Source organism: Lepeophtheirus salmonis, chromosome 5 (genome assembly GCF_016086655.4).
Source record: "Lepeophtheirus salmonis chromosome 5, UVic_Lsal_1.4, whole genome shotgun sequence".
In the NCBI taxonomy this organism is placed as follows: domain Eukaryota; kingdom Metazoa; phylum Arthropoda; class Copepoda; order Siphonostomatoida; family Caligidae; genus Lepeophtheirus; species Lepeophtheirus salmonis.
The window spans coordinates 7,549,722-7,576,213 of record NC_052135.2 but is presented as its reverse complement, the minus strand read 5'-3'; the positions used below and the strand labels follow the sequence as shown (position 1 = coordinate 7,576,213).

Here is a 26,492-nt window from a genome sequence, read left to right as displayed (position 1 = left end):
GACAGCAGCCTTTAAGGCATTTATGTTCTTAAGTCGTTTTTTGCAGGCCTTGGTCTCCACATGCGCCTAAATAGAGAAGTCTAGTGGGTTCAGATCTGGGCTCTGAGGGGGCCAGTAGTCCTTGGGCCAAAAGTTCATGTTGTCCTTGAGCCACTCCTGAGCTTTCTTGGAAGCGTGGGCGGGTACTCCATCTTGTTGAAAAACCCAAGGAGATTTGCCGACTATGGATTTGATCCACGGAAGGACCTTGGACACCAGAATCTTCACATAATCCTCCGCTGTTAATCTGTAGCCAGTGGGGAACCATACCGGCTTCATGGCCTTCCCGTTGGAGGCCACGAGACTCAACATCATCACCGAAGCAGGGTGCTTTGTTGTTGCCACATAGCGGTGCTTATCTTGCACATCTCCAAAGCTCGACTGTAAAAGTTTTCTCATCTGAAAAAATGATGATGCGTCCAGATGAGCTCTTGATATCATTCAAGATTTTGTGGCACGCTCAAGTCTGACTTCTCGCTGACGTTCAGTTAGCAGAGGGCGTTCAGTACGCCTTAGGGACTTTCCTCCAGCCCTTTTCAATGCCCTTGAAACAGTTGATCTCGACGTTCCCATCTTTCTGGCCATGTCGGCAATGGACCTGTTGGGAGTCCTCTTGAACACTGCCTTTACTTGCCTTGTTGAGACAGTGGGCTTCCTGCCAGCCCCAGGGGAATGCTTGAGATCACCCCCAGCCTCCAAGGGCTTGGAAACGTTGTAAATTGTCTTGAACGAGGCCCCAACCTGTTCCTTAATGTTGTTATGAGACACTCCCGCTCGGAGGAGGGCTGCAATTTTGATCCTCTTTGTTTCCTGATTGGACATGGTCTCACGTGTGGAAGTTGTTACGCTCTCACAGGAAGGATTTTTGTTTATTTTAACAGTAAAAATACGAAACAATCAGATTGGTTGCCACAAAACCTCTTAAAAAGTATATTTACATCATCGGTAAATAATTTTGCACAGCCCAGTATATTTATTTTTCAAAGTTGCCTCCATAATGGGGCCTCAAATCCTTACACGTATTTTTGACGAAGTCCACGGACGTATCAGACCATTCCTTCTGAACAAAAACCTTCAAGTTTTCAACAATTGAGTGCGGGATCGCAAAGGCCTTCTTCTTGAAGATCCCCAGATGCCGTAGTCCAAGGGGTTTCATTCTGAGTATGTTTTTTGATACACTATGTTTAGGTTGTCCTGGCCTTGTGACGAGTTTTGCTTCCAAAATAGTTTTTTGGGGATACTTTGACTACAGGCAAATCAATACCACCATTATTAAGATCTCCTAGTACTCCTTGGCAGTGATCTTAACGCCCTTAGGGAACCAATAATATGACATTCTTTTTCCATCTGATGAAACGACACCAAGCACCATGAAAGAGGCAGGATACTTTTTGGCATTGATGGGGGACAATTCATCAATGTAGTAGACCAAGTAGCAGTCCTTCTGGGTGTTTCAGGACTGGCGATACTTACTCATTTGTCCTCTTGTTAAAGAGGAAATATTTGGTTAATTGATCTGTATTTTTCTCACAAAATAATCACCACTATTTATCTTTATTATATTTTAAAACTGAAGGAAACCATTTTTATTTTCATATTTAATAACCTTATCTTAAAAAATAAATTATTGATATTTTTTTTAAGATAAGAAGATCTTCTTCATAAATAAATTATATTATGAACTTCTTTATATTATACAAGGCCGATTAAATCAATCCAGAGAACTTCAAACCTTATCAAAAACTTAATTTAGAACAAGTAGCTAAAAAAAAAAATTTTTGGGAATTGTGGGAAGTTTGAGAAAATATTTGTTCACTCATATTAAATAAACAATCAGTGTAAAGATGAAAAAAATAAGTGAAAAGATACAAGGGTTGAATTAGCGGGTTATTGTTCTAGTGAAATTAAGAACTTGCCTGTTTACTCCAAGAGCATAGTTTATTATTCCTAAGATCGGTAGAAAGGATGACAAGGACAAGATCTTTCTTTCTGACCTAAAAAAAATCATCAGGCCACATCCTGGAATCATATCAGTACCCTTGCCAAAAAACAAAAACAAAAAAACACACACAATTTGAGACATTCAATTGTCCAAAAAATCGATCCTGTATATTTGCATGGTGACCCATAAGTTTTAGGGCAACTTCAACAAATATACACAAATATTGGTTATAAATCGTAAGCATTTTTGAGTATGTAAAAAAAGAAGACAAAAATTAACATGGTAACCCAGAAAATTTGAAGAATATTTTGGAGGAAAGCAGCTTTGTTATCATGATGTTTAATTATATTAGTTGTTACAAACAATGACAGGAAGTAGATAAATACAAATCTTACTCCATATTTAGTAAGGAATTACTCCAATGTCGATCTTCAATTCTACTCTGATTCCAAGAGGGACTTAAATTTATAACTAGTGTTGTGTGAGTCCTTATTTATTCTGTCTATTCCAGTCTTAGGAATCGTTCTATCAGTCTTTGGGAACGGTATTTAAGACTGTCGGTCGTTTGGCCTGCCATTACTAGAACTGATTTTTTCTTTTTTAAGTTGAGTGACTTCATCAAGGACTGAACTTAGTAATAGTTTTGGATGGGTCTAAAAAACTAAAAAGATTGCATTCTTGTCAGTCCAGTCAAAGTAAAATTTGTCCGTCCTAGGACCAGTTTATGATAACAATGACAGTTGAAATTACGTAGTTTACTAACTACGTCACAGGAGATGCATAGCCTGGACGTGTAATACTCAAGTATTACACGTTCAGGCTTTTATTTATTATTTTCTTCGTTTTGATATTTCTTCAATGATAACTAGGAGTTAAAAAATAAAAATTTTTAGGAAAGTAGGACTAATAAGTCCTTCGGACCGTAGAATAGTAAAAGGGATCGTGAGAATGATTCAGAATTAAGTCCTAGGACCGATAACACTAGTGAGGACTGATATGAAGACTGAACTGGAACGAACCGAGACTTAACGTGACGGGATTGCAATCTTCAGTCCTAAATTAGAAACGATAGATAAATAATGCTATTTTAAATTTAGAAGGTTCTCCTCTTTATACCAGTAATTCATTTTTACACCAAAAATCATATAGCTAACAGCTGATATTTACAAGAAGCTTAATTCAGGTGTGTCATATGTCTTGCTCTCGCCTTCTCCTTCCACTTTTTATTCTTTTTTTTTTTCATTACAAAATACCCAACTTTACACTGATAAATCTCCAACAAATCCGCAGCATTACTCTTTATTTAATTAATATATTATTCTATATTAAAAATACATAACAATTTCAAAGATCCGGGGGCCCTATTTCATATGCCTTGAATAAGTGCCCTCGTTCTTTGGCTCTACCTTAGCCCCAGATGTTATACCCATGTGTAAAAATAATTAGATATCTCAGTTTTCTAGGTGTCTTTTACAAGAAAAAAAAACTTATGCAAGGGGTAAATTATTGTTTTGTTTTCTGGTTTATATGTATGTATGTAGGTGTACCTGTTCATTTTTTTTCTTTTTAAATAAAGTTTGTTTGTTTATTTTTCTTGCTAAGATTTCTTACCAAATTTTTTAATGAAATGAAAAAATACATACATTACTAGAGCCTCTATCTTTGTCGAAATAGTTAGTAAGAGTATTTATAAAGTAACTCAATTTGTTTCCTAGTTTTTTTTTCTAATTATTGTTTTAGAGAAACTTTTCATTTTCTTAATAATTACTACTTTTAATAAAAGTTAAATTAAAACATGAAGTAGGCTTACACTTTAAGAGGAAGGGAAAAAATCTAAGTATGTACAATTTACATAATCGATATGAAATTAAAGCAAGGTTTGTCTCTCTATCTGTATGTATATAGTGAACCGGTCCACTGTATATAGTGCTCCCTGATGTATATCATATAAATATTTTTTATAAAAGAAATAATAACGATGTAGTCGTTTTTTTGTTGTTTTTTTTCTGTTTTTTTTATCTCTGATGTATATTATCATAATTAATATGTGTATACGTTTTGGCCAGTCAAAAAGGCGCTGGTTTGAGCCGATGTGTGAGAGCTGGCATTGTTATGGTGAACAATGATTCGTCTTCTCTTGTTCGTTTTTCAAATTTCTCCGAAAATTCAGGCAAACAAATTGTGATGTACCACTCAAAATTAACCGTCCTACGATGCTCAAGTGGAACAGTCACCACATGACCAGTTTTGCCGTAGAAACAGGCGACCATTTGCTTTGAAGTGCTTCTTCCACGAACAACTTTTGTTGAATTTGGCTCGTCTTCAAAGACCCACAGATCGATTGTTGTTTTGTTTCGGGCCATACGCACATATCCATGATTTGTCACATGTGATAATCTTATAAATGTCTTTTAAAGCACCACAAGCGTATTTTTTCAACATTCCTTTGCACCAATCGACACGAGTCTTCTTGTGAGCGATTGTCAACTGTTTTTGGAGGACCTTCACGGAACTCGTCTTTGAGCGAGCGTCGACCACGATTGAATTCATTAAACCAGTTTTTTACATTGCTATAGGATGGTGCTTCATCGCCATACAAAGATTTAAATTCATCAATGCACTTTTGTCGTAATAATCCACGTCGAAAGCTGTGAAAAATGATTGCACGAAAATATTCAAGACTTAATTTCATTTTTTTGCCAAATTAATTTTTTCAAGTGACTGTAAAGAAGACAAATGATGGTCGTACGTCAAAACATTCTGAGTACAATTATACAACAAGAATGTTAAGCTAATCAAAGGAAACGTAAAATTGCAACTGGCAATACTTAGTGTAGCCTAGGCCAGAAATATATATAGCAGCCTACGTATGTTAAGATTTGAATTAAATATTAGCGCTGCTATGTTTAAATGAATTTTGTTTGTTTTTATTATTCAGCACTCATAAGGCTAAAGTACTCATCCATCATCCGAACATATTATTTTTTTCCCCAAACTCTTATAATTATTCTTTCATTCTTGAGGAGAGAACACATTATATGATTTGATAATGGTATTATTGTATTGAGTAGTTACGTGTGAGTGTGCTCATGAAAACTAGAGAGAGTAACACCGAGGATTTCTTGGGGAGTCATTTTCGAAATAAATAACGAAAATGTTATCTTTTAGCCCACGCTTAATTATTCCAGACAACGCCGGGTACTACTGCTAATATTTCATAAGTAACAATGCTCAAATAAAGAAGGCTGGAAGGATTCTGGTACTATGAATGAATAAATTTACATTAAAAAAAAGATATTTGAATACATACTTTTGTTTTACACCTCTTTCTAAATCCCAATTTCTAACCTTAAATTTCAATTCAATACACAAAATATTTACAAAGTCATTGAGGAATGTGTATGGTCCCCAGTTATTGTAGCCAGGTATGAGGTCAGCGAGTTCTGGATCTCACTCATTTTTTTCCGAGATTTTTTGCACAGCAAAAATGGCCAACTGAAAAAAAACATCAAAATTTAAAACAACCTTATGTAACGAGCTTTGTAACTTGCAGTTAACATCGAAAAGGGTGGATTATAGCCTATAAACTATTCTACTTGTGCATATGAAGGGCATCACAAAGAAAGATATTTTTGGCTCCTTCTATTAATATAATGTATGATAATAAAGGGAATAGAGGATAATGGAAACAAAAAATGAAGGTAGAAGGAGAAGAGAAGAGGGGGAGAAAGAGAGATATATAGAAAAAGAGAAGGGAAAGGATGTCTTTTTACGATCAAAAACAGCCTCTTAATGAGATCGGAGGCCCAAATACAAATCATAGGAAAATACTCTGCTATTTTATACGTCAACTCGCTAAATTTCAGACTGATTTGTTCGACTGTTTATTATTCCATGTGTAATAATACAAAAAAAAAACAGACTTATATATATGTATACATATTAGATATATGAATAGACCACTATAAAATCAGAAGTACAGTCACACAAACCCCTCCCCTCCAACTAAAATAATGTGTGTGTGTTGTTTTTTTTTAATCAAGATGCATTTCCTGCCAGATTTGCCAAAAAGACCCTGCACTTCTTTTTCTAACTAGGCCGGACTTTTTTTAGGGGTAGGGGGAACCAAAATATTGTTTTTCTATATAATATTCATATGTTCAGAATGATGCTGGCCAAAAATATGCTGCTCAACTAATAAAAACACACCAAATGGTTCAAACTAGATAGTTATACCCACACTCTAAAATTCTACATATATGTAGATGATAATACTTAATGAACATAATAATAGTATTAGAAAAAATTAATTACGTATTTCCCGCCTTTTTTAACTAAGTATATCTTGTTCATTATTGGTCACATTGGATCATACGATAAGACATTGTAAATGTGTGAGTGTATAATACAAACACTTTGTTGACAGTATTGCACTTGGAGGGTTCCGACTTGAATTATCATGCATCGAAATTTCAGAGGTATCAAAAGGAAGCAATTCGTCATATTTTACATTTTTACTACTTGAAAGCAACCAAAAAAAAAATTGCGATCTACTCGAGGCCGATATTCTTTTGATTCGTGTTGCACAGGCGTTGTTCGAGCGATTTCGTTCTGGTATAATGAGTTTGAATAATGCGTCACGCAATGGTAGGCCTGTTGTCTAAAATGTCCAAAAAATCATAGAAACTATCGAGATAGACCGTTATGTTAGCATTGCCCAGGAGCCTAACATCGATCATAAAACTGTTTTGAACTATTTGCAAAAAGCTGGATACAAAAAGAAACTCGAAGAGGAGAGGAATTGTATTTCATCGAAACAACACCAGGCCGCGCACATCTTTGACAACTACAAAAATTCTTTATTATAATATTATTTTTATTTATGTTAATCACTAATACTCAATTAATTATATTGGTCTAAGTTCCACATATTTCCTTTTATTTTCTGACAATAAGGACATAATTTAATGACATAGAGTTTTGTCTTGCTTGGATAAATTAGCTTATCATTTTCTATTCTCAATTTTGATTTATTTTTAGATCCCAAACAATGTACAAGAAGTGATACATGAAGTGAATCAATCAAAATCCCTAAATCAATTTGGTCAATTCTTTATATTAAGCGGTGGGAGTCTTCTCCTTTTTACAAGCTTAGGTTATTTCGGAGCTGCCAAAGAGTCCAGAGTTCTACTTATTTGTGTAAGCGATTTATTGTATTAGAGCTGAATACAAATTTTCTTATTTTGGTAATTTCCTTTCAGTATGGATTCTTAATGATCGTACTAATGTCGTTTGAAGTTGTGATCATAAGTGTATATGCAGGCTATACAAAAGAGTTTGTTGATGTGATTAAGCAATTTCTTCGATACACACTCACCAACTTTTATACAGGTGCAGAACGATCATCAGATGCAATTACCATGGGTTTCAATTATATAATGGCTGAGGTTAGTAGCAATTCCTTGAATATGTGGTTGATCTATTTCAATTTTAATTATTTTAAACTATGGCTAGACGAAATGTACTAACAACCTATGAAGTTGAACAGATTTTATGTTTTTGCCTCTGTTTTTTTGTAGTCATCGAGATTACGCCAAAAGTTACAGATCGATTTTAATCAAACTTGGTACAAAGATTATATATGATCACAGTAACAAGCCATGAAATTTTTAGAGTTCAACATAAAATGTCAAGGTAACACAAAAAGTAAAAATTGCAACTTTGGAACTAATTAAGATACAAAACTCAATTAGATTTTAAGCGGAGGTTTACGCTCTACTGAGTGCCAATTCCAGTTTTTAATGTTTCATCTGACTAAAGCAAATATTTTATTTACTTGACAAACAAGACGAATTGATTCATTCACTAATATTAATTAACTAAGAGGGCACTCGATAGAGCCCAAACCTCCGCCTATGCTCATTTTTTCTCAATGAAATATCATTTATTCTCTATGTTAAAGTCACAAATGTGGAATGTTGAACATGTTGAATTTAATGAAATTTAATATCTATAGCATTCGTACTTTAATATGTGTTATATATGCATATATACTTAGTGCAAAAATGTGCATTAGTTCTCAACAATATGAATTTGATTCCAAACTTACTTATAATCATAACAATTTGCTCTAGATATGATGTCAACATTCCTTTATTGTAGAAATGATGCCAGCATGCTGAGTTAGGCCTATTTCTTTGTTCCAGAGATGATTTCAACTCTGTATCTCAATTTTTTACATTTTGTGGGACTTTGAGTTTTAATCTTACCCTTGGATTTTTTGCTATATGAAGCCTCCTTATTAAACATACATAAGGACACCAATTTAAGCTCTATATGTTCCAAAATTATTGCCGATTATGTATTTTTAACGTTTTGTGCTACCTCTACATTGACTCTCAAGATTTAATGACCTCTTACTGTAACCATATATAATCTTCGTACCAAATTAGATCAAATTCGATCCGTAACTTCTACCTTAATCCTAGTCAACAACAGACAAAAAAACAGAGCCAAAAACATAACCTCCCATCAACTTTGTTGGTGGAGGTAATTATAATTTAACTAACTTTTCATCAATTTAATAAGCGTTTCTAATTTAGATTTACCGTATTTTTCTCTCTCTCTTTTAGATGAAGTGTTGTGGCATTGACAACTACACAGATTTTAAAAAGGCAAGGATATTTCAAAAGAAAAAGGAGCATTACTATCAAGTCCTGCCATCTGCTTGTTGTATTATTAATCCTGAAAGATACCCTCCTTACTTTGTACCAGAGGATTTAAACTGTTTAGCCGCCCCAACATCTTATAATTCATATTTTTTAAAGGTAATGCATGTCGAAATAGATATTTTTGCTGCTAATGCTTGGTAAAAAATTATATCAAATGTAATCAAGGGCCTATGCAGGATTTTATTTTGGGGTGGTCTTAATATATTTGCAAGAAAGTTAAACATTTTGTACCAGACCTCCAGCCCAACCCCTGTAAACGCCCCTGCTAATGATAATTAAAATAATTTGATCCTTCTTTCCTTAAAATTACCGAATGTCATAAATATTCAAATTTCATTACAATAAATAATTATTTTTTCGTGTTAAACAAATGTAATGGAAAAAGTCCAATGATCACGTTTGAAAGATGCAAATTAATGTTATTTCAGGACTTAAGTACTTAGTTTACTTAGTTAAAATAATCATAAGTATTTTCAAGTAACCCCTAATTCTAAAGTAATTTTAGCAATAGAAACTTTTAAGCAAGACATGTGCTTTTTTTTAAATGGGTTTACATAACATACATAAATACAGATAGGCTGCAGTTTACCAAATTTGACAGGTACAATCTTTCAAAGTGTGACATATTTTTGATATCACATTTCAGATATCTGATGAAATTATAATTTAAATTTAAAAATCGGTCCTGTAAATTGAGTATTACTGGCTGTTTTGAAATTCTACACAGCGCAAAAATGTACCATTATTTTTCTTTTTAGTTGAACATTAAGATATTTTTAGTGATTAGCTATCTTTTTCTGAGGGGATGTCCGTTTTTTTTTTAAATTTCTGAGGAGTGAACTTCCTTTCCTACTACATACAATATATCGCCGGATTGAACATTTGCATGTGCACAAAAAAGACGGAGAGTAACCCTATGGATTTATTGCGGTTATAATTGTAACTCCTTGTTTGACTCTGAGTAGAATTGAAGATAGACATCGGAGTAATTCTTGGAAATATCCTTGTTTATTTCCATCTCCTCCTCCTCCCCCCTCATCACAGCTGCTTCGTTTATTTTTAAATGTGGCTTCATACCCGTTAAAGGGTTGTAAAAAACAATAAATGAGGCTTAGAGTTATATGAAATTACTAATAATAGCATAAATGTGATAATAATTGCCTTTAAAAAAAAACTTTGGCCTTTTCATTTTCAATGACTTCATAAATTGCATCAAATTGAATGAGACCCCTTTTCGGGGCCTCAAAGTTGATGTTTTTAATACATAAAATTACAAATTACAATAGTAATTACAAATTTCCAATAAATCTTCATTAAACTTCATCAAATGGCTTTAAGAATTAAAAAAATATATAACATATGCATTGAATACTACTTGATCCAGGGGTAGGCAACCTTTGAGACATGGAGTGCCAACTTAAATATTTCTAATCAATGAGTGTGCCACTATCAATAATAATGGTAAAAAAACACAAACTACGGTAATATGTTCTAAATTGTGCGTACCAGTCAATACGCCTCTTCGTGTCAGCAACCTATGGCACGCGTGCCATAGGTTGCTGACCCTTGCAATAGAGGGATATAATTTTGATAGACAGTTAGGTTCGAGTCCTCTTGTTCTTTGGTCCCATTTTGATACCCAATGATTATTATTTCCCTTCATTTTAATGAAAAGGGGATTTTCATTGTTGGAAAACTTGGTTGTTTAGTTCCCCAAAATGGTCGACATCAACAATGCTGACTTCAAGTGAAAACGCTCTATTATATAAAAAATTTCAAAATAAATAAATAAAAATATTATCTCAAACTACTTCATCCGTAAAGAAAAACCATAGTCACGGCCCTCTTAGAATTTAGAGTCCCTCTCTTTGGATATAGATCTAGTTATGGGATTGCGTTATATATAACTAATCGATTGGATATAAATGTAATTGAATTTAGATCTCTATAACTATTTTACTTATGATATTGTAAGGACATAAAAACACAATTTAGAAAAATCAGAGCATACCAATCTGAAGAACTTGATAGTACCTAATGTTATATATAATATTTGTAATTAAGAAATAGTGGACTCTTGGCCAACCTGCTCTTAGGTCATGTTCTGAATGTAGGATGATAAAAGGAATAAGTCTACCGTCGATCGTCGTATACTTTTTAACCTACATGAAAATCTAAACTGTACCAAAAAGGATGTGATTGAGCCATGCTCAATTAAATCTAAATCATTAAGAATATTGTTTGGCATATCACTTTTGCTACATAGCACCAACAGAGGTGGATAGAATAACTTAATATTTTACAGTCGTTATTGCTATAATAGGGATTGTAAGTAGTGTCGTGTCAGTTTTTATGTATTCGGTCTGGTTCTATCATTCCTTGGTACCGCCCCTTAAGTAAAGCGTATGTTATAAAATGTATATATCAGGGAAGTTACGTAACTCAAGATGAGTAAATACAAGATTTTGTTGTGAAATTTTTTTTGATGATGATAAAGCAATGGGGGGTGTATAGATATATTTCAGGTTATATATACATATGCCTTCATATATATAGTCTCTTTTGACTTCTCAGAGGGGGGAGATAATTAGTTTCAGGTTTTAATACAGAATACGGGGGCAGAGGTTTGCTTTAATTTTTATAGGGGAGTATCCTTCTATTATTTTAATGGAATTTACTTTTTATTATAAAACACTTAGGGAAATATTTCAATATAATTGTGTACCTACTGCCTAAAGTCATCGTATCCATGCAGTTTTAGAATATTATATATTGGATACTCAATCCAAGAAATATTTATACGCATATAATAATATATTTAAATTTAGATATTACGTTTCTTAGAAGTCTTAATTCCATTCTTATTTTCATTTCCAGGGTTGTTGGGATCGCTTCACTCACTGGATTAACAACGCTCTCAATCCATTAATAATATGCATGATTGTATTATTTATCTTAGAGCTAAGTATGCTGCTAATGGTAAGCCTTCTTTACAAGGCTGTTGATCGAGATATTAAACGATTATGACACGGAGAAACAACGGTGATTGTTCAAGATCATCGTTCCAAAAAGACACCTCCAGAAATTGACAACCTTCTTAATGAAAAGAAGTCTAAGGAAATAGAATCGAATCGTGAGGCTTCAAGAAAGTTAAAGGAAAAGAAACGATCTTCGTCAGCAAAGCTAATAGAGGACCATTATGAACTTGTGGATGCTCCACTCATTGATTTTAGAAGAGAGATTGATGGAGAGAATCCCACATTTTTGCCATAGAATTGAGCATAGAGAACAAACCAAGTAAAATGGCAATTTTGGTGCTTTGGTCAGACTCGTGATAGGTTGGTGCTTGGATTTTCATGAGCCATTTGTCCAAAAGCGATAAAGTTACAATTTGTGTACAGGAGTCAAACTGAATCGGAACATTATAAACATATTGTGTATTAAGCCTGCCGCTGATAATTATACTAAAAAAAATAATTTAAATATTATAAAATTATTTATACATAAATCTATTAAAATATACATATATATAACTTGAAAATACGATATTAACTTAAAAATATATAATTTGGAACAACGAAATAAAATAATATTATCATATGAAATTGTGCTATCGTGATCACCGAGAAAGTAGCACTTTGGGCGGTGGACGGCCGTATAAAATGGAAAGATGGTGTAGGTCTAAGATATTAGCTCAAAAATCGAATAGACATCTTTTGTTCAACATCCGTTCTTTCAAGAACATCACTAAATTCTTGAAAAGAAATCAAATTATCTTTATCTTTGTCTGCCTCAATGATTGTTCTCTCTGCAATGGACAATAGCTGATCTTCACTGATATTAGCACCCACCATCATTGTTAGAACAGCCAATAATTCCTCCTTAGAGATTTTGTCATCACCATCTAAATCATACATTCTAAATGCAACTTTTAAAAAAATAAAAAATTATGAATGACTGTATGGGGTTAGATACCAATTATAGCAATAATGAAACCTACAATGTAATTTCTCTTTACGACTATTCATTTTGTTTTTATCTGCATTCTTTTTCAAAGGCCTAAAGTGGGCGAGAACCCGAACAAAGTCAGGGAAATTGACGATATCAGACTCAGAATTTCTACTTTCTTTAAAGAAGGCATGCACAATCCTGTCTCCAAGAGGATTAATAGCTAATTCGGGGATTCTTAGAAAATCTTCTCTGCTTAAATATCCCTTTTGATGTTTATCCAAGGAAGTAAATCGACTCCAAAGTCGTTCAATCTGATTTGAAGTAACTAACAGAAAAAATAGTAGAATATAATTATTTCATGACTCGTATGAATACTTACACCCAGTCTCATTGGATATTTCGATGATATCCTCCTGTGTTAACGAATGAGTTGAACGAGAATTCCCCATTTTTTCGACACTAGCTAGTAGCTACAAACTCAAAAAGAGAATTAATAAATAATAGTCCAGTATTCCAAATTTATGAGCAGCAGAGGAATCCAATACTCAACAGGCCCAAGTCTCCTATGTCTTATGAAATGAATAGAATCAAATGAAATTGAAATGACCTCATGAGTTATGACGTCACATCACCTGAGCGCTCTAATAACAATCCAATAGGATACAATTATTCCTTTATTATTATTACTATTATATCATCAACTTCTAGTTTCTTTCCTCGTGAGTAATGAGCCACTGGGTAGGCCTATTATAACCATTCCTTTTTTTTAAATATTTCTTTGGCTTTGTCTAGCTAGGTAGGTTACAAAACTAGAGGGCGCTACCACAGACTTGTCATTCTTACTTTTAGCTAGAGGTTTTTTTTATTTTTTCAAAAAAAATTAAATGTGTAACATTTTTTTATAACGTAAATTATTATGCCAAATATAATTATTTTTCGCTTCAATAGCTCTAACACATTCAAAATCGACTTTTTAAAAGTTAATTTTTGTCAACATCCATATATCTCCGAAAAAGTATGGATATAATCCAGTGTATTTGAGACATTTCTCTATCAACTAGCGAAATTGGACATTATTGCACTTGCTAGATGTTGATTCGTAATCACAAATTTCTTAGACTAAAAGACATGGAAAACAGATTTTTAAATAAAGCTACGAGTACATTTTTATTTCAGCTACAACTTTGTGTAAAAAAAATTAGTTTAAATAAGGTATAATATATTCAAAATCACCTTTTTAATATTCCTCTTTTAAAAGGGTTAATTTTCAAAATCTCTGGTAAGTTATAGGTACGATCCAGAAAGCTTTAGGGTTTAGCCTATTAAGTGTCAAAATTTTATAAAATTATTTTAGCTGACACTGATATTATAGGACTTGCAAAAATTTGATTTTTAATAACATATTAAGTTTGATGGCTACAAGACATAGATAATACTAGGTATGTTAAAACGTTGTGAGAGGCGCTTCTACCACACAAAAAGGTAGATAGTAATAAATTCCGAATATTTTTTTATTAAAAATATATATTATATGATATTAATTTAAGTCACGGATAACCGTTTATAATTTCGAAGTTATACTTCCATTCCATTTTTTTATTAGCCGTCCTCATTTATGAATCTATCATCTTTCACCTGACAAAATTTCATTAATTTCACTTACCATATTTGTGTTTCATACCAATGTAGTCTTTATATTTTTATTAATCATAGCAATAGTAACATTTATAATTCCAATTAATTATAATTTTTGCTACATAACTATTAATATAAGTGTAAATATATTCTTGTAGTTTAATGTATGTGCTTCAAGTTATATTAATTAATTACTTTTTTAATTTGAAAGAGTTTATTTAATTTTCATGAAGAAATAAAATGAGTTATACATTATACAAGTCACGGATAATCGTATAAATGTGAATTTTTAAAATACATGTATAGCACATTCCTCTTTACTATATTAATGTAATTTCTTAAAGTTTAATAATTTAATGATGAACTAGAATTCACTTCCCTTAACCGATATAATTTTATATATTGTTGAAATTTATGTCGTTGATATCTTAACAAACACTTGAATACAGCCACTATACACATAAGAAAAATAATCATTAGTCCAATCATGATACTAATGATTGTTATAATAATATTGTTGTACAAGTAGTTACTAATTATACCATTAATTCCATTAAAATCTTCCATATAGCTTAAAGTTAATAATTTTTTCTCATTCAAAAGTGTTCATAAATGAATAATATCTAGTTAATATGTTTTAAATTTTATACCATTTACATTCCTAATTGTGTGTACCACACTTACCAATGCATCTAAAATTTAATGTTCCAATCAAATTTTCTTAATTCTTTTTTAATTTCTCTACCTAATTTCATTATTTCATTTGTGAATAAAGTAACTTATTCATTTTGTTATCCTTCATTATTTAAATGTTATAAGGATATTATTTTTTAATGCTCAAGCTCTACTAAATATATAATAGTCCATAGATGCATTATGGGTAAATCTATTGTCAATGTTAAGTTTTTCTCAAAATAAGTCATATTTAGTTTTAAGTTATTAATATTACTTATTAACATTGACAATTTTGGAAAATCGCATAATCAGTTATTTAACTAACATTATCCTATCCATATGATTCTTTCATTATTAATATAGGTGAAAACATTTTCTTCCATGGAACTTAGAGCAGTTTTTCAATTAACCCTGGTAAATGTACTTTGTTAATAATTGCGGGAATATGGTAGTCCATGGAAATTTATTTCCTCGAATTCGAGCAAACAGAACTTGTATTGAATAAACGCATAAACTTTATAACGCAATTTATTAAACATATATAACCACTTTTTTTATACTAATTTATAATGATAATTTAAATTAAAATAAAATATACTTAATTAATTTATAAAATGTTTGAACTTTTTATATGAACAATGTCGATAATGTGAAATGTTAGTATATAATATAATAACTAATATAATAAACATTTTCTTTTCAATTCTAATTAATTAATAATTATAATATGTATTATATTAATTAAAATTAATTTACAATTATAATAGGTATCAAATAATTAATTTATATTATTTTAAAACAAATTGTCCTCTTCGCATTGCATAGATATAAAATATTAAGTATTTCAGACTTCTATTAATTATTATTCTTTTCTTCTCATAACGTGAAAACTGAAAGCATAAAATGGGGGCTAAGACATAACTCATAACTTATGAGTCATAAGTCATAGCCAGATAGACAAACAATAATATTGAATTAAAATGCGGAGAAGGGAGGTCGGAATTTACCATCGAAACCATCAAATTACTCCGTTCTAATCAAATAAATATTTAAAATACTAGCATCACTGAAATCAGGAGAAAAAGCTACATCAAATAAAGTTAATTATCTCCTTCAAATCTAAAATTTTTGAAACCCTTTAACATACCTAGAGGATACTTTGTCTATGGCTAATAATAAATTGTTTTATTATCTACAACTCTTTTCAAGAAAAAAATCATTTGAAATAACTTTAATTAATACATTCAAAATTGAAAATTCACTTTTTAAATTTTTCGTTTTAAAAACGATTAATTTTCGTCAACTTCCGGACATTTCCAGTCAACTATGAGCAGAATTTGGTGAACCTAAGATTTTATCTGTCAAGTGGCATAATTTTATAAAATTATATCAACTAATATAGTTATTATTGGACTGGTGAAATTTTGATTCCTAAGGACAATGACTGATATGATGAACAAAATATGAAATATGAAAAAAACTATGTCAGAAAGTGTAATGTCATACTATAAAGAAGTGTTTGTATGTTATATTTTTTCAATTATAATTTAAAATTGTTATTACCAACTGTACTTTATATATTTATATTAAATAAAATAACATATTTATAACCTTTTAAATTTAATGAAAGGTTGCGTTGGAATAAAAATAGTCATATAAACGTAAGATGGGGCTGGCTATAAGATGTGGCTTGGACTTTATATAGTCCCAGGATATGCCTAAATAATATATAAATAAAATATATAATTCAAAAGAACAAGTGACGTCATGTTTTGAGGAGGTATGAGAAGATAATTCAATTTTAGGCTTAGAATAGGTGCAATAAGTATAACTCAGTGTTTATCCAACAAATAAAAGTAAATTTGTTGTCAAAAAATTCTACACTCAATTTATGTACATGGTAGCAACCTATTTTAAATCTCTTGATACAGTTATTTTTGATTTTTTGTAACTTAGCTACATTATTTCAATCGAAATACCTGGGAATTTACTATTTATTTGTAAAGTACGTACTTATCAACTTTCGGGTATTACAGGCGCGCAATATTTCCCTAAATGAGTTCTAGAACTTCAAATATTTAATTATATAATTTATTCTATAATTAAATGTATGGCGTGGGTCTAGCTCAACTGTGCAACCTCATCTGTGGGTTAAGCCAATTGGTTAAACAACATTTTATGTAAAAAATAAAGTGGCAGGTTATTAGTCAATATGTACGATTTATTTATTCTTCAATACATCATTTTTTACTGTTATTTTTATAGGTAACTTGGTATAATTTGAATCTCCATCACCAAATCATAAAAAGTTTTATTTAATTGTTTTGGTAAGATAGATACTTGACTGATTGTTTCGACCTATGCATGATATATAATCTTCATAAAGATTTATAAATAATCCGATGGTAAATAATTAATTGTACAATGAATTTAGTAGCTTATTTTATACGACGAATTCAAGTATGGAGTATGTACGTGATGTTATATTATATATCTAAGAAGGGATTTTCGGATAACTCCAAGAATATAGTGAAATATTCATGAATATCAAAATTGAGTACTTAAATAAGTTAATTTAGTCGAATTTTTAATATATGTATTATTTAAACATTGAAATCAAACAGAATCATCCCAAAATTTCAAGAAGTAATATCAACGGAATTTTTGTAATTGAAAGTTTCAAAATACTGACATGATTACACATATAATGATATATTAAAACTTCAAATAACGATTATTAGAAGAGATGGATCCCTTGGATTAATAGAGGGCCCACTATTGATTAATATAACTATATATCTTAACCCAAATTTTTTTAAATATATGATATTACATCGTTATACAATCCCATTCATATAGAAGATAAAAATTCACTATTACAATGGAAAAACTAAACTATCCTACTTTTTATTATCCCTAATCGATTTAAAAAAAACTAAAATCCATATTTCATAGGGATTTTCAGTACTTATTGCTTAGATTTAATTCAAATATCAATGTTTATCATTGTCATCAAGTATTATTCAATGCAAATGTTCAAGTTTTTTTATTCATGATGCTATTTGAAGAAGTTTCATCAGGACTTGATGAAAATATGTACATTTTATTTTGTAAAAATATCAACTTTAAGTTCCCAAGATGGCGTCTCCTTTAATTAGGATGCAATTTATGATATCAGGAAAACATATCATTCTCATTATGGGGTTTTCGTTATGTGATTTTTATTTTTGGTGTATAATCATTGCTCACGGAATTTTCCTTTGGATATAAATTATATTTCAAAAATATATATCTTATTATAATGAATTAACTACTTTATTCACAAGCATTGGACGTTTTATTATCTTAGTCTTTAAAAAAGCTTAAATTTGATAAGCAACATCCTTTTTTCAAAAGACAAATCAATTCATTATTCTAGTTTTCTTGTCACAATGATACTATTCATATGGTTTTTACTGTTTCAAGGGTTTTTTGTGTTCTCAAAAGGAAGTTGTACCAATGATGGTCCACCATCATCCAAGGAGTTAAAAAAGTGGAGAGACGAAGTAGAGATTGAGGCTCGTCCATATAGAAATGCAATTAAATTCGTACTTGTTCATAGCAAAAGATCATTCAAGCACTATGCCTACAATAATGGTCTCTACAATTGTGTTTCTCATATACAGTGGCGTCTCTACAAGTTAGATAATAGTGATGGTTCTACGAATCCCGCGGGGAGTGATGATATTGAAATGAGATATTTTAATGATATAGACATTAAGAGAGGGATCTCCGATTGTCAAAATTATACATTGGAAGTTGAGTTAATTCCCTTCCAAGGTAAAAAAGGAACTGGGGATTGGTTTCAAATAAAGAAAGTGAACACAACATCCTTGCCAGATCAGTACCAATATTCTCAAACCCAAAAAATTGATATTGGTCCAACTTGGGTTAAGCTTGAATCCTCTGGAGGAGACGGAAACTGCATTGTCACTCACTACAAATTTCAATGTAATAATCTAGATCCCATTTTCATACAAAGTACTCCAAATCACCACTATGAAGTGATGAACTTGGTTCCAAATACAGACTATTATCATTGTCATACGGAATTTATTTATAGGGTTCAAAATATATCGTCCTACTCTTACGGGAAAATGGAAAAATTCACTACATCAAAAGTAGAGTATCAAGTGTCGGATATTACATCTACTAGTGTAACCATTAATTTGGATGAAGGTATCATTGATTACCTAAACTACCATCTTTCCTACTTATGTGTAAGTCAATGGGATAAAAAAAGAGTCATTTCATTAAATGATCAAGTTACAAAAATCATTGATTTAATGCCTTATCGGAAGTATAAATTCTGCTTGCAAGTTACACCAATCCAACAGGATGATCAGCAAAGGTTAGAAAGCTGTTATTACCGAATGACACAAGAAGATCGACCATCTACACCTCCTGTAGTGAAAAGTATTAACGACGTTACACACAATGGTTTTATCATACATTGGGATAAACCTGATGAGTCCAATGGTATTATAGTTCAGTATGACATGACTATTTATAGTCGTTGTAAATACGACTATAGCTCTTTTTGTAAAATGGAATCATGCTCTAATTGGACGAATGCAAATGATAGTGGAGATGAAGTGAAAAGTTTTTCATCTGATACAAATGAATATAACTTCTTCCGTCTTAGCCCTTACACTGAGTATCAGGTCAACATATCGGCCTATACATCCGCAGGTCAGGGACCATGGAGTCAGCAAGAAATAGTGTTAACTAGACCAAGTCTTAAAGATACTACTTTTAATTTTGAAATGTTTTTTCATATGGAATCAATTGAAATAGCAATAGATCCGACATGCCCATACGTAGGTCCACTTTTATTTCAAATATACGTAGAAGGTGTTGTCGTTGCAACAAAAAACATAGTTTTTTCAATAGAAAGAAATCAATTAAACCTAAACACTACCATCGATAAAGGATTGAAAAAAGGGAAAACATATCGGGTATGTATGAATGTGCGTTTCAATAATGCTGATGTAGCTTGTGACTCAGATATTTTTGGTAATTGTAAAATCCCTGAACCGATTTGCAAGACAGGAAGAACATTGGAAGATATCCCAGACGATCCTCCACGGGTTTATAATTCACGGCAAACTCTTGATCTCACAAAAAATTCATTTAAAGTTATCTGGCAACCGCCAAAGGAGCCAAATGGAATTATAACTAATTATCAACTGGAGGTCCGAGGGCGTTGCCACGACTTTCATAAAAAGATTTGCCCAAAAGATGCAAATTGCCTTCATTTTATTCTTGTAAGAGAAAAAACTGTATCTGGACTGGTCTCATACTTATCTTTTTATGATTTAAGCCCTCATTGGATTTATGAAGTTAGAATAAGAGCAATAAATTCCATAGGACCGAGTGATTGGAGCTTATGGGAGCATTGTCAAATTAAAACACTATCAACTGTTTTACTTGATGAATATAACTTTACGACAGCATCAACCTCCAGTGAAATCTCCATGGTCGTTTTACCCTATTGTCCTTTTACGGGTCCTTTGAAATACACGGTTAAATTCAATGAAGCTGGAAAAAATACGTTAACAGAATATTTCGAATACACACCTCCCTTTATGTCCGAGTTGAGCTCAAGTTTTAATGCCAAGCCCGGGAAAAATTATACAATTTGCTTAAGTGTTGAAGTTAAAATTGATGATTTTGTCAAGTGTAAGACAGATTGTAGCTCAATCAAATCCATATGTAAAAATGTTGCTGCCACATGCTCAAATATCCCTCAAACTACGGAAACACCTATTCAAATTGAAGACCAATCCGACTACTCATGTAATCCTTTTACAAACGCTGTGATAAACATCGAGAAAATGACTTTTGATGGATCTGGAAATAGTATTCAAAAAATAAAAATCATTAACACGGACGACAATTCCATGGTTTATGAAATGGATTCTATAGTATGGGATTTGGATACAATAATCGTCATTGAGAACCTACTTCATAATTCAACAATAACATTAATTGTCGAAGCCATTGGATGCAACAACACGGTGTTTACTCCAAAATTCAAAATTCGAACTCAGTCTATTCAAATCCCCACAGTAGAGCAAATAATAGAGGAAGAGCTTGAGAGTCTTAAAGGATCCAAAGAAGGGAATGTCTTAGTTGAAAAAATGAATTTGGTAAAAAATTCAGGAATTTTTTTGATTCGTGAGAATAAAATAAATATCCAATATGGGGAAGTAGAATATTATACTATAGGAAATACAACTTGGAGCTCCAATCGTCTATTCAAAATTAATAAATTTAATAACGAACTTAGACCTGGAGAAGATTGTTACAAGCCAGTCATTGATAAAGACGGGATTTCCTGCTATATAGGAGCCAGTATTCAAGGTATACGATTCAACTTGTTATAAAAACTTACTTAATGTATTCATTATTTAACATCATAGGAGATAATGTAAATGACATCAGCGATGAAATAGCAGTTCATGTCCAATCCAATATTTCTGGTGAATTGCAAAATTACTCATCAATCATTAAGATTAAAAGGTATTAGTTAAAATTAATTTAGAGAACCGACTTAACTTAAATATTATTTAATATTAGAGACTTCATTGATTATTCAACCGTAATATCTGTTCTTGTAACTTTATTATCAATTGGCTTCGTCGTAATTTTAGTTGTTGTGGGACTGAGATTTAAGAATAATTTCATTGGAATATCAAAAAAGCGTAACACAGCTACTTCATCGATGGTAAGACTTAACAAGGGTCCTTCCCACAGTATTCAAATATCTGAGTTTGTAAAAAAACTGGAGGAAAGGAAAATCGACTTTAAGGAAGAGTTTCAAGAATTGGACAAATGTGAGACTTTGATGATTACGCTTAACAAAACAACGGACCAAGCAATTCTAAACAAGTACTTATTAATGATAGGATAATTTTCATAATGTATTTATAATTCCTCTATATCTTTATTTACCATGAAGTGAACTTAACCGCTATGCCAACATACTTCCATATGATGACTCCCGGGTAGTCTTAGATGGGCTTCCTGGGTACATAAATGCAAATTGGATAAAAACCCCAATAAACAGTGGGGTATCATATATAGCAACGCAAGGACCAACAAAAAATACCATTGATCATTTTTGGAAGATGGTTTACTCTTACAAAGTCCGTATCATCGTTGTACTTACGAAGTTGGTGGAAAAGACAATTAATGTGGAGGATAAATCCATTAATTCGGTAATAAAGTGTGAGCAATATTGGCCCAAACAAGGTAAAAAAACATACGGGGTATTTACTGTTGAATTAATCGAAGAGCATGGAAGTCCTAACCTTCCACAGCTCATAGAGAGAAGATTAAAAGTGACAAACACGGGTAATGTAGCTTGCCTATCAAATTTATAGGATGAAAAATTTAATTCTTACAAATAAATGTATAACCTTTTATACAGAAACGAGGTCAAGTCATACCGTACTTCAGCTACAGTACATTGGATGGCCTGATCATGGAGCTCCGACCTCTCCGAAAAAACTTCTTGCCCTCCATTCAGTACTAGAAACACGAAAGATTGATATGAATGATGGTTCCGAAAAAATGGTTATTATTGTTCATTGTTCTGCTGGAGTTGGTCGAACTGGAACCTTACTTGCATTAGACTCAATTTCCAAAGAAATAGACGAGGGCAACACTGAGATAGATGTGATGAAAACTGTTTTCGAGCTAAGAATGAATCGTTGCAAAATGGTATGTTCTTAAGACGTAGGTTATTGACCTTCTCAATATCTAAATCATCTTTCTATTAAAGGTCCAACAGTCCATTCAGTACAAATATCTATATTATTGTATAGGGGCGTACATCAAAGAAAACGTTCATACGGTCAGAGATCCATCGACATATCAAGATGAAATTGAAGTACAATACATGTATCCAGGAAACTAGGGATTCATTCCAACTATACATTAAAACTATTATCAAACACAATACATATCTAGATATACACATTTATTATTAAGACTTATTTGAACAATAAAATTTAAACTCTATTTAACTTTACAAGTATACTATAAGCCTCTGGATTATTGCTTTGAAGATAGTCTATTAGCTTGCCTTTTTTTACCTCCTCCAAATCTGAAACAAAATACATTATTATATGTGTATTTTATAGAAAAATTACTTCTTATGTATTGAATTTAAAAAAATATTGTACCTCAAAGGCACGATAAAAAATACTATTGGGTATTGAGGAAAGAAATGAAGAAGGAAATTCAATGAGATCAAAACATCGTTTAATTTTCAATTGGAGAGGTTATTTTGGATGCAGCGAAAGTTAGATTAAGTTTTTTGAAATCTACAACAAAAGTAAGACGCATTAGAGAAGGTTTATATAATTTGTTAAAACATAGAAAAGATAACAAATAAATTATTATCATTGATCATCATAAGCTTACTTAGCTGCCTGGCGATAGAATCAATCTTTTTAGAGGCCTCAGGAACCTCCGACTTTTCTTTAACCACCATTTCAATCTCTCCAACTTTATAGCCCCAGTTTGTTTCATCGACAACAATATTAACGTTATCCTTCTGATAATGCCTTCGCTTTGTCTTCAGCTCAGCGAACTTATGGAGTATTTGATTACAAATAAAATCTCCAATATTATTAAAAATGGTTGAATTCCTAACACTTTGATTATTTTTCTGGGGTATAAGAATTTGAAGTTTTGAGACAATGTCACGAACATTAGATGTTTCATGATAGAGGGTAGAACCCGTGGGATGCACACCCACTGGATATTTTAATTCCCAATCTCCATTTCGCCACCTTAGCCAATAGTCCTCCTTCATCAAATCATATCTATCACTATCATAGTAAATATCACAAAGCTCTTCATCCCTCTCAAATCCCATCATATTTTTGAATCCGTGTCTTTCCATTAGAGACTCATAGCAATCAGGAACATTAAACTTTCTTTCTACTTCAATCATGGATACCTCTGATGGAGTTTTGCGCTCAATTACATTATTAAGGGTTCCCAAACTATTGGGTTTTGTTGGTTTATCAGGATCATGAATCCAATTCCCATCAACAAGGAACTTGTACTCATGCTCTTCATCCTCAGACAGAAATGGAACAGGAGATATCCAAGAGTCTGTTCCGGAGATGTTCTTCATGTCTTTGGACTTCCAGTTCGTAAAGGTTCCAGATATTTTAACATCCTTGGCATTTCCCTTCCAATAGATGGCACGGGTATTCATCTGAAAATGAATTTAAGTTCATTAGGGGGTCAATAAACATTTTTCAATTATTTAATTCTAGTATCATTATTAACATTTATATAATATATACAATGAGTTCCATCCTCTAAAGCCTGAAGGAGTTGTTGGTCTGATCTACGTTATGACAAGTTCTTTGAAATGTTATCTAAGTATTTGAGACCAGTTTTTAATGCTTTTAATAAATTGGAGAAAGAAAAATATTAATAAATAAAAAAATGGGACCAACTTCTACTAGTTCATAGGCAATAATAGCGCAATGGGAAATAGAAGACTTAATTTAATTCAACATCTGGGACTCACGAGTAATTCAAAATCAAATCACTAATTGGTCAAATCCACAGGTGGAAACATAAATAATTAATAAACCCTTTACAAAATTGGTAAAAACTAAAAAGCGTTTGAAAAACTGGCAAAGGACCACAATGCACAATCCACAGTCCTTCTGTTGAGTACTATTATTTATTTAATTATAACCTCCTGTTTCTGAGAACAAAAACATTTAAATCATAGAATTAGTAACATGTGTGCTCACCTTCGCTCGTTGATATACGAACTCCTACACAGTCAAGGAGGGGGGAAAATGAATTCGCTAATCACTGAATGAGGAGAAGGGCGCTCTTTTCACAGACATTTGGTAAATGTAATATTTGTCTATCTTCCTCCCAGTCTGTCGTCAGCTGACACAATGACAACATTCATAGCGGAAAAATAATCTTTACCAAATACTCGCTTAAGTAGAAGACAAATAAAAAAAACAGTTACGTTAATACAAAATTGTGTAAATATTCATTAATCTTTATTACGTCTTTTGATCAGAGAAATTACAAATATATAACCATGCTGAAAACTGATTATTCTCATTTTATAGATAGTTGTTTATTATCACTTCTGCGCATTGTATGATATAAATGCCAAAGAATACACGGGTTTTTCACAGAGTTTTAAGAATTAATGCCGGTGTTCAATGATGTTGATCAAAAATATACAGATCATGTTCTGCATTTTCACGAATTGATCGTATATGATATCACATTATATTAAACAGGGAGTACTATAATACTATTAACGAATACGACGGATGTACACCTGCAAATATCTTAAACGTAAGGTATTTCATTTGTAGCGTCTCTTTGCCAGAAAACCTCATGGCAAAATATATAATATAAAATTTCAAATTCATGAATCATTCAAAATACAGTATCATCGTATCTATAGCCAGGCTTGGTATGGGAGAGGAAGAGACAATGAACTATGCAATATCCTGTCTATGTCAAGGTGTACCTACATACTTAAAATATTTGCTTTAAAAATACTTAACTTATTAATCATAAATTTTCTACCTATTGCAATGCAGGCTCTGACCACCGTTTTTGAAAGTGGAGGAAAGTTGATGCAAACTTATGGGATATCAGCACCCTTAATCAATCTATACTTATCTTAGAGGGACCAATGCATTGATAAGTTATCTATGCATTGTCCCCTCTAAGATAAGTATAGATTGATTAAGGACACTGATATCCCATAAGTTTGCATCAACTGTTGCTCCCCTCTAATTTATGATTATATAGTATATAATATTTGTAAGATATATGTAATAGAATGCTCAGGAATAATGTTTAATTTAAATTTACATAAATATGTTGTGTACAAGTTGTAACTTGTACAAGCAAATTGTACAAATTGCAGTTATAAATTGAGATGAATAATTTCGAATGGTTCTAGGACAATTGGGCGATAACATTTTTACCGAATGACATTTTGCCGAAGGACAATTTTCCGAAAGGACATTTTCCTAAAGAACTATTTGTGACAATTTGTAGAAAAATGATATTAAATCATTGATAAATACGATTGCATATTTTAATGCAATTTAAATGATATGATAAATAGGTATTGTTGATATACTATATAATATGTCCTATAGGTAAGTTAATGAGTGTTCTTTTGCGGAAAAATAAGTTTATATTAATTATATTCATTAATGATCATTTTAGAAACACAGTAGTATGTGGTTTGAATATAGTTCGAATCTACCGCTGATGCATTTCTAAGCACCAAGGACTCCTTCTAATATGATAATATACATCCCAGTCCACAGGCTGTGCAAGTGACCTGCTGAGCCCCTAAGCAAGTTAAACTTTTCCGCCTCTGCTTCCCGGAGCATGAATAATCTTTCATAAATCATAACATCGCAAAATACACCTGGCCCCTTTGTCGATAT

At 31.9% G+C, this 26,492-nt stretch overlaps 4 protein-coding genes and 2 long non-coding RNA genes across 13 annotated transcripts in view; 3 read left to right on the top strand and 3 right to left on the bottom strand.

Annotated features, from left to right (window-relative positions):
* LOC121117763 (tetraspanin-9) overlaps positions 1 to 13,241 on the top strand; it is a 194,707-nt gene extending 181,466 nt beyond the window's left edge. Inside the window, exons 5-8 of the mRNA XM_040712255.2 lie at positions 7,022 to 7,180; positions 7,243 to 7,428; positions 8,614 to 8,808; positions 11,590 to 13,241. Of these exons, the coding sequence (XP_040568189.1) occupies positions 7,022 to 7,180; positions 7,243 to 7,428; positions 8,614 to 8,808; positions 11,590 to 11,739 (690 nt within the window). The 3' untranslated portion in view covers positions 11,740 to 13,241. The remainder of the gene's footprint in view (positions 1 to 7,021; positions 7,181 to 7,242; positions 7,429 to 8,613; positions 8,809 to 11,589) is intronic.
* LOC139905311 (uncharacterized) lies at positions 9,910 to 10,998 on the bottom strand. The gene is made up of 2 exons (XR_011779960.1): positions 10,524 to 10,998; positions 9,910 to 10,470 (listed from the first exon to the last, which is right to left on the bottom strand). It is a non-coding gene; the product is annotated as an uncharacterized lncRNA (long non-coding RNA).
* On the bottom strand, positions 12,187 to 13,424 carry LOC121117764 (calcineurin B homologous protein 1). The gene is made up of 3 exons (XM_040712256.2): positions 13,043 to 13,424; positions 12,713 to 12,988; positions 12,187 to 12,640 (listed from the first exon to the last, which is right to left on the bottom strand). The coding sequence occupies exons 1-3, from the start codon at positions 13,110 to 13,112 to the stop codon at positions 12,402 to 12,404; spliced, it is 585 nt and encodes a 194-aa protein (XP_040568190.1). The 5' UTR covers positions 13,113 to 13,424; the 3' UTR covers positions 12,187 to 12,401.
* Positions 13,425 to 18,320: 4,896 nt separating this feature from the next.
* LOC121117420 (uncharacterized) lies at positions 18,321 to 23,045 on the top strand. Its single transcript, XM_040711845.2, has 6 exons — positions 18,321 to 21,378; positions 21,438 to 21,537; positions 21,595 to 21,906; positions 21,977 to 22,371; positions 22,448 to 22,740; positions 22,802 to 23,045. Exons 1-6 carry the CDS (start codon positions 18,405 to 18,407, stop codon positions 22,934 to 22,936), a joined length of 4,209 nt encoding a protein of 1,402 aa, XP_040567779.1. The 5' UTR covers positions 18,321 to 18,404; the 3' UTR covers positions 22,937 to 23,045.
* On the bottom strand, positions 22,983 to 24,958 carry LOC121117421 (thiamine-triphosphatase). 8 transcript variants are annotated; one of them, XM_040711850.2, is made up of 5 exons: positions 24,572 to 24,777; positions 24,342 to 24,443; positions 23,446 to 24,250; positions 23,205 to 23,345; positions 22,983 to 23,125 (listed from the first exon to the last, which is right to left on the bottom strand). In XM_040711850.2, the coding sequence occupies exons 2-4, from the start codon at positions 24,351 to 24,353 to the stop codon at positions 23,284 to 23,286; spliced, it is 879 nt and encodes a 292-aa protein (XP_040567784.1). In that variant the 5' UTR covers positions 24,354 to 24,443; positions 24,572 to 24,777; the 3' UTR covers positions 22,983 to 23,125; positions 23,205 to 23,283. The 8 variants fall into 8 exon arrangements, with proteins under 8 accessions (XP_040567784.1, XP_040567785.1, XP_071744300.1 ...); XM_040711851.2 differs by lacking the exons at positions 24,342 to 24,443; positions 24,572 to 24,777 and adding an exon at positions 24,804 to 24,958; XM_071888199.1 differs by lacking the exon at positions 24,342 to 24,443 and having other exon boundaries at positions 24,572 to 24,791.
* LOC139905310 (uncharacterized) lies at positions 24,596 to 24,910 on the top strand. Its single transcript, XR_011779959.1, has 2 exons — positions 24,596 to 24,720; positions 24,782 to 24,910. It is a non-coding gene; the product is annotated as an uncharacterized lncRNA (long non-coding RNA).
* Positions 24,959 to 26,492: the final 1,534 nt, after the last annotated feature.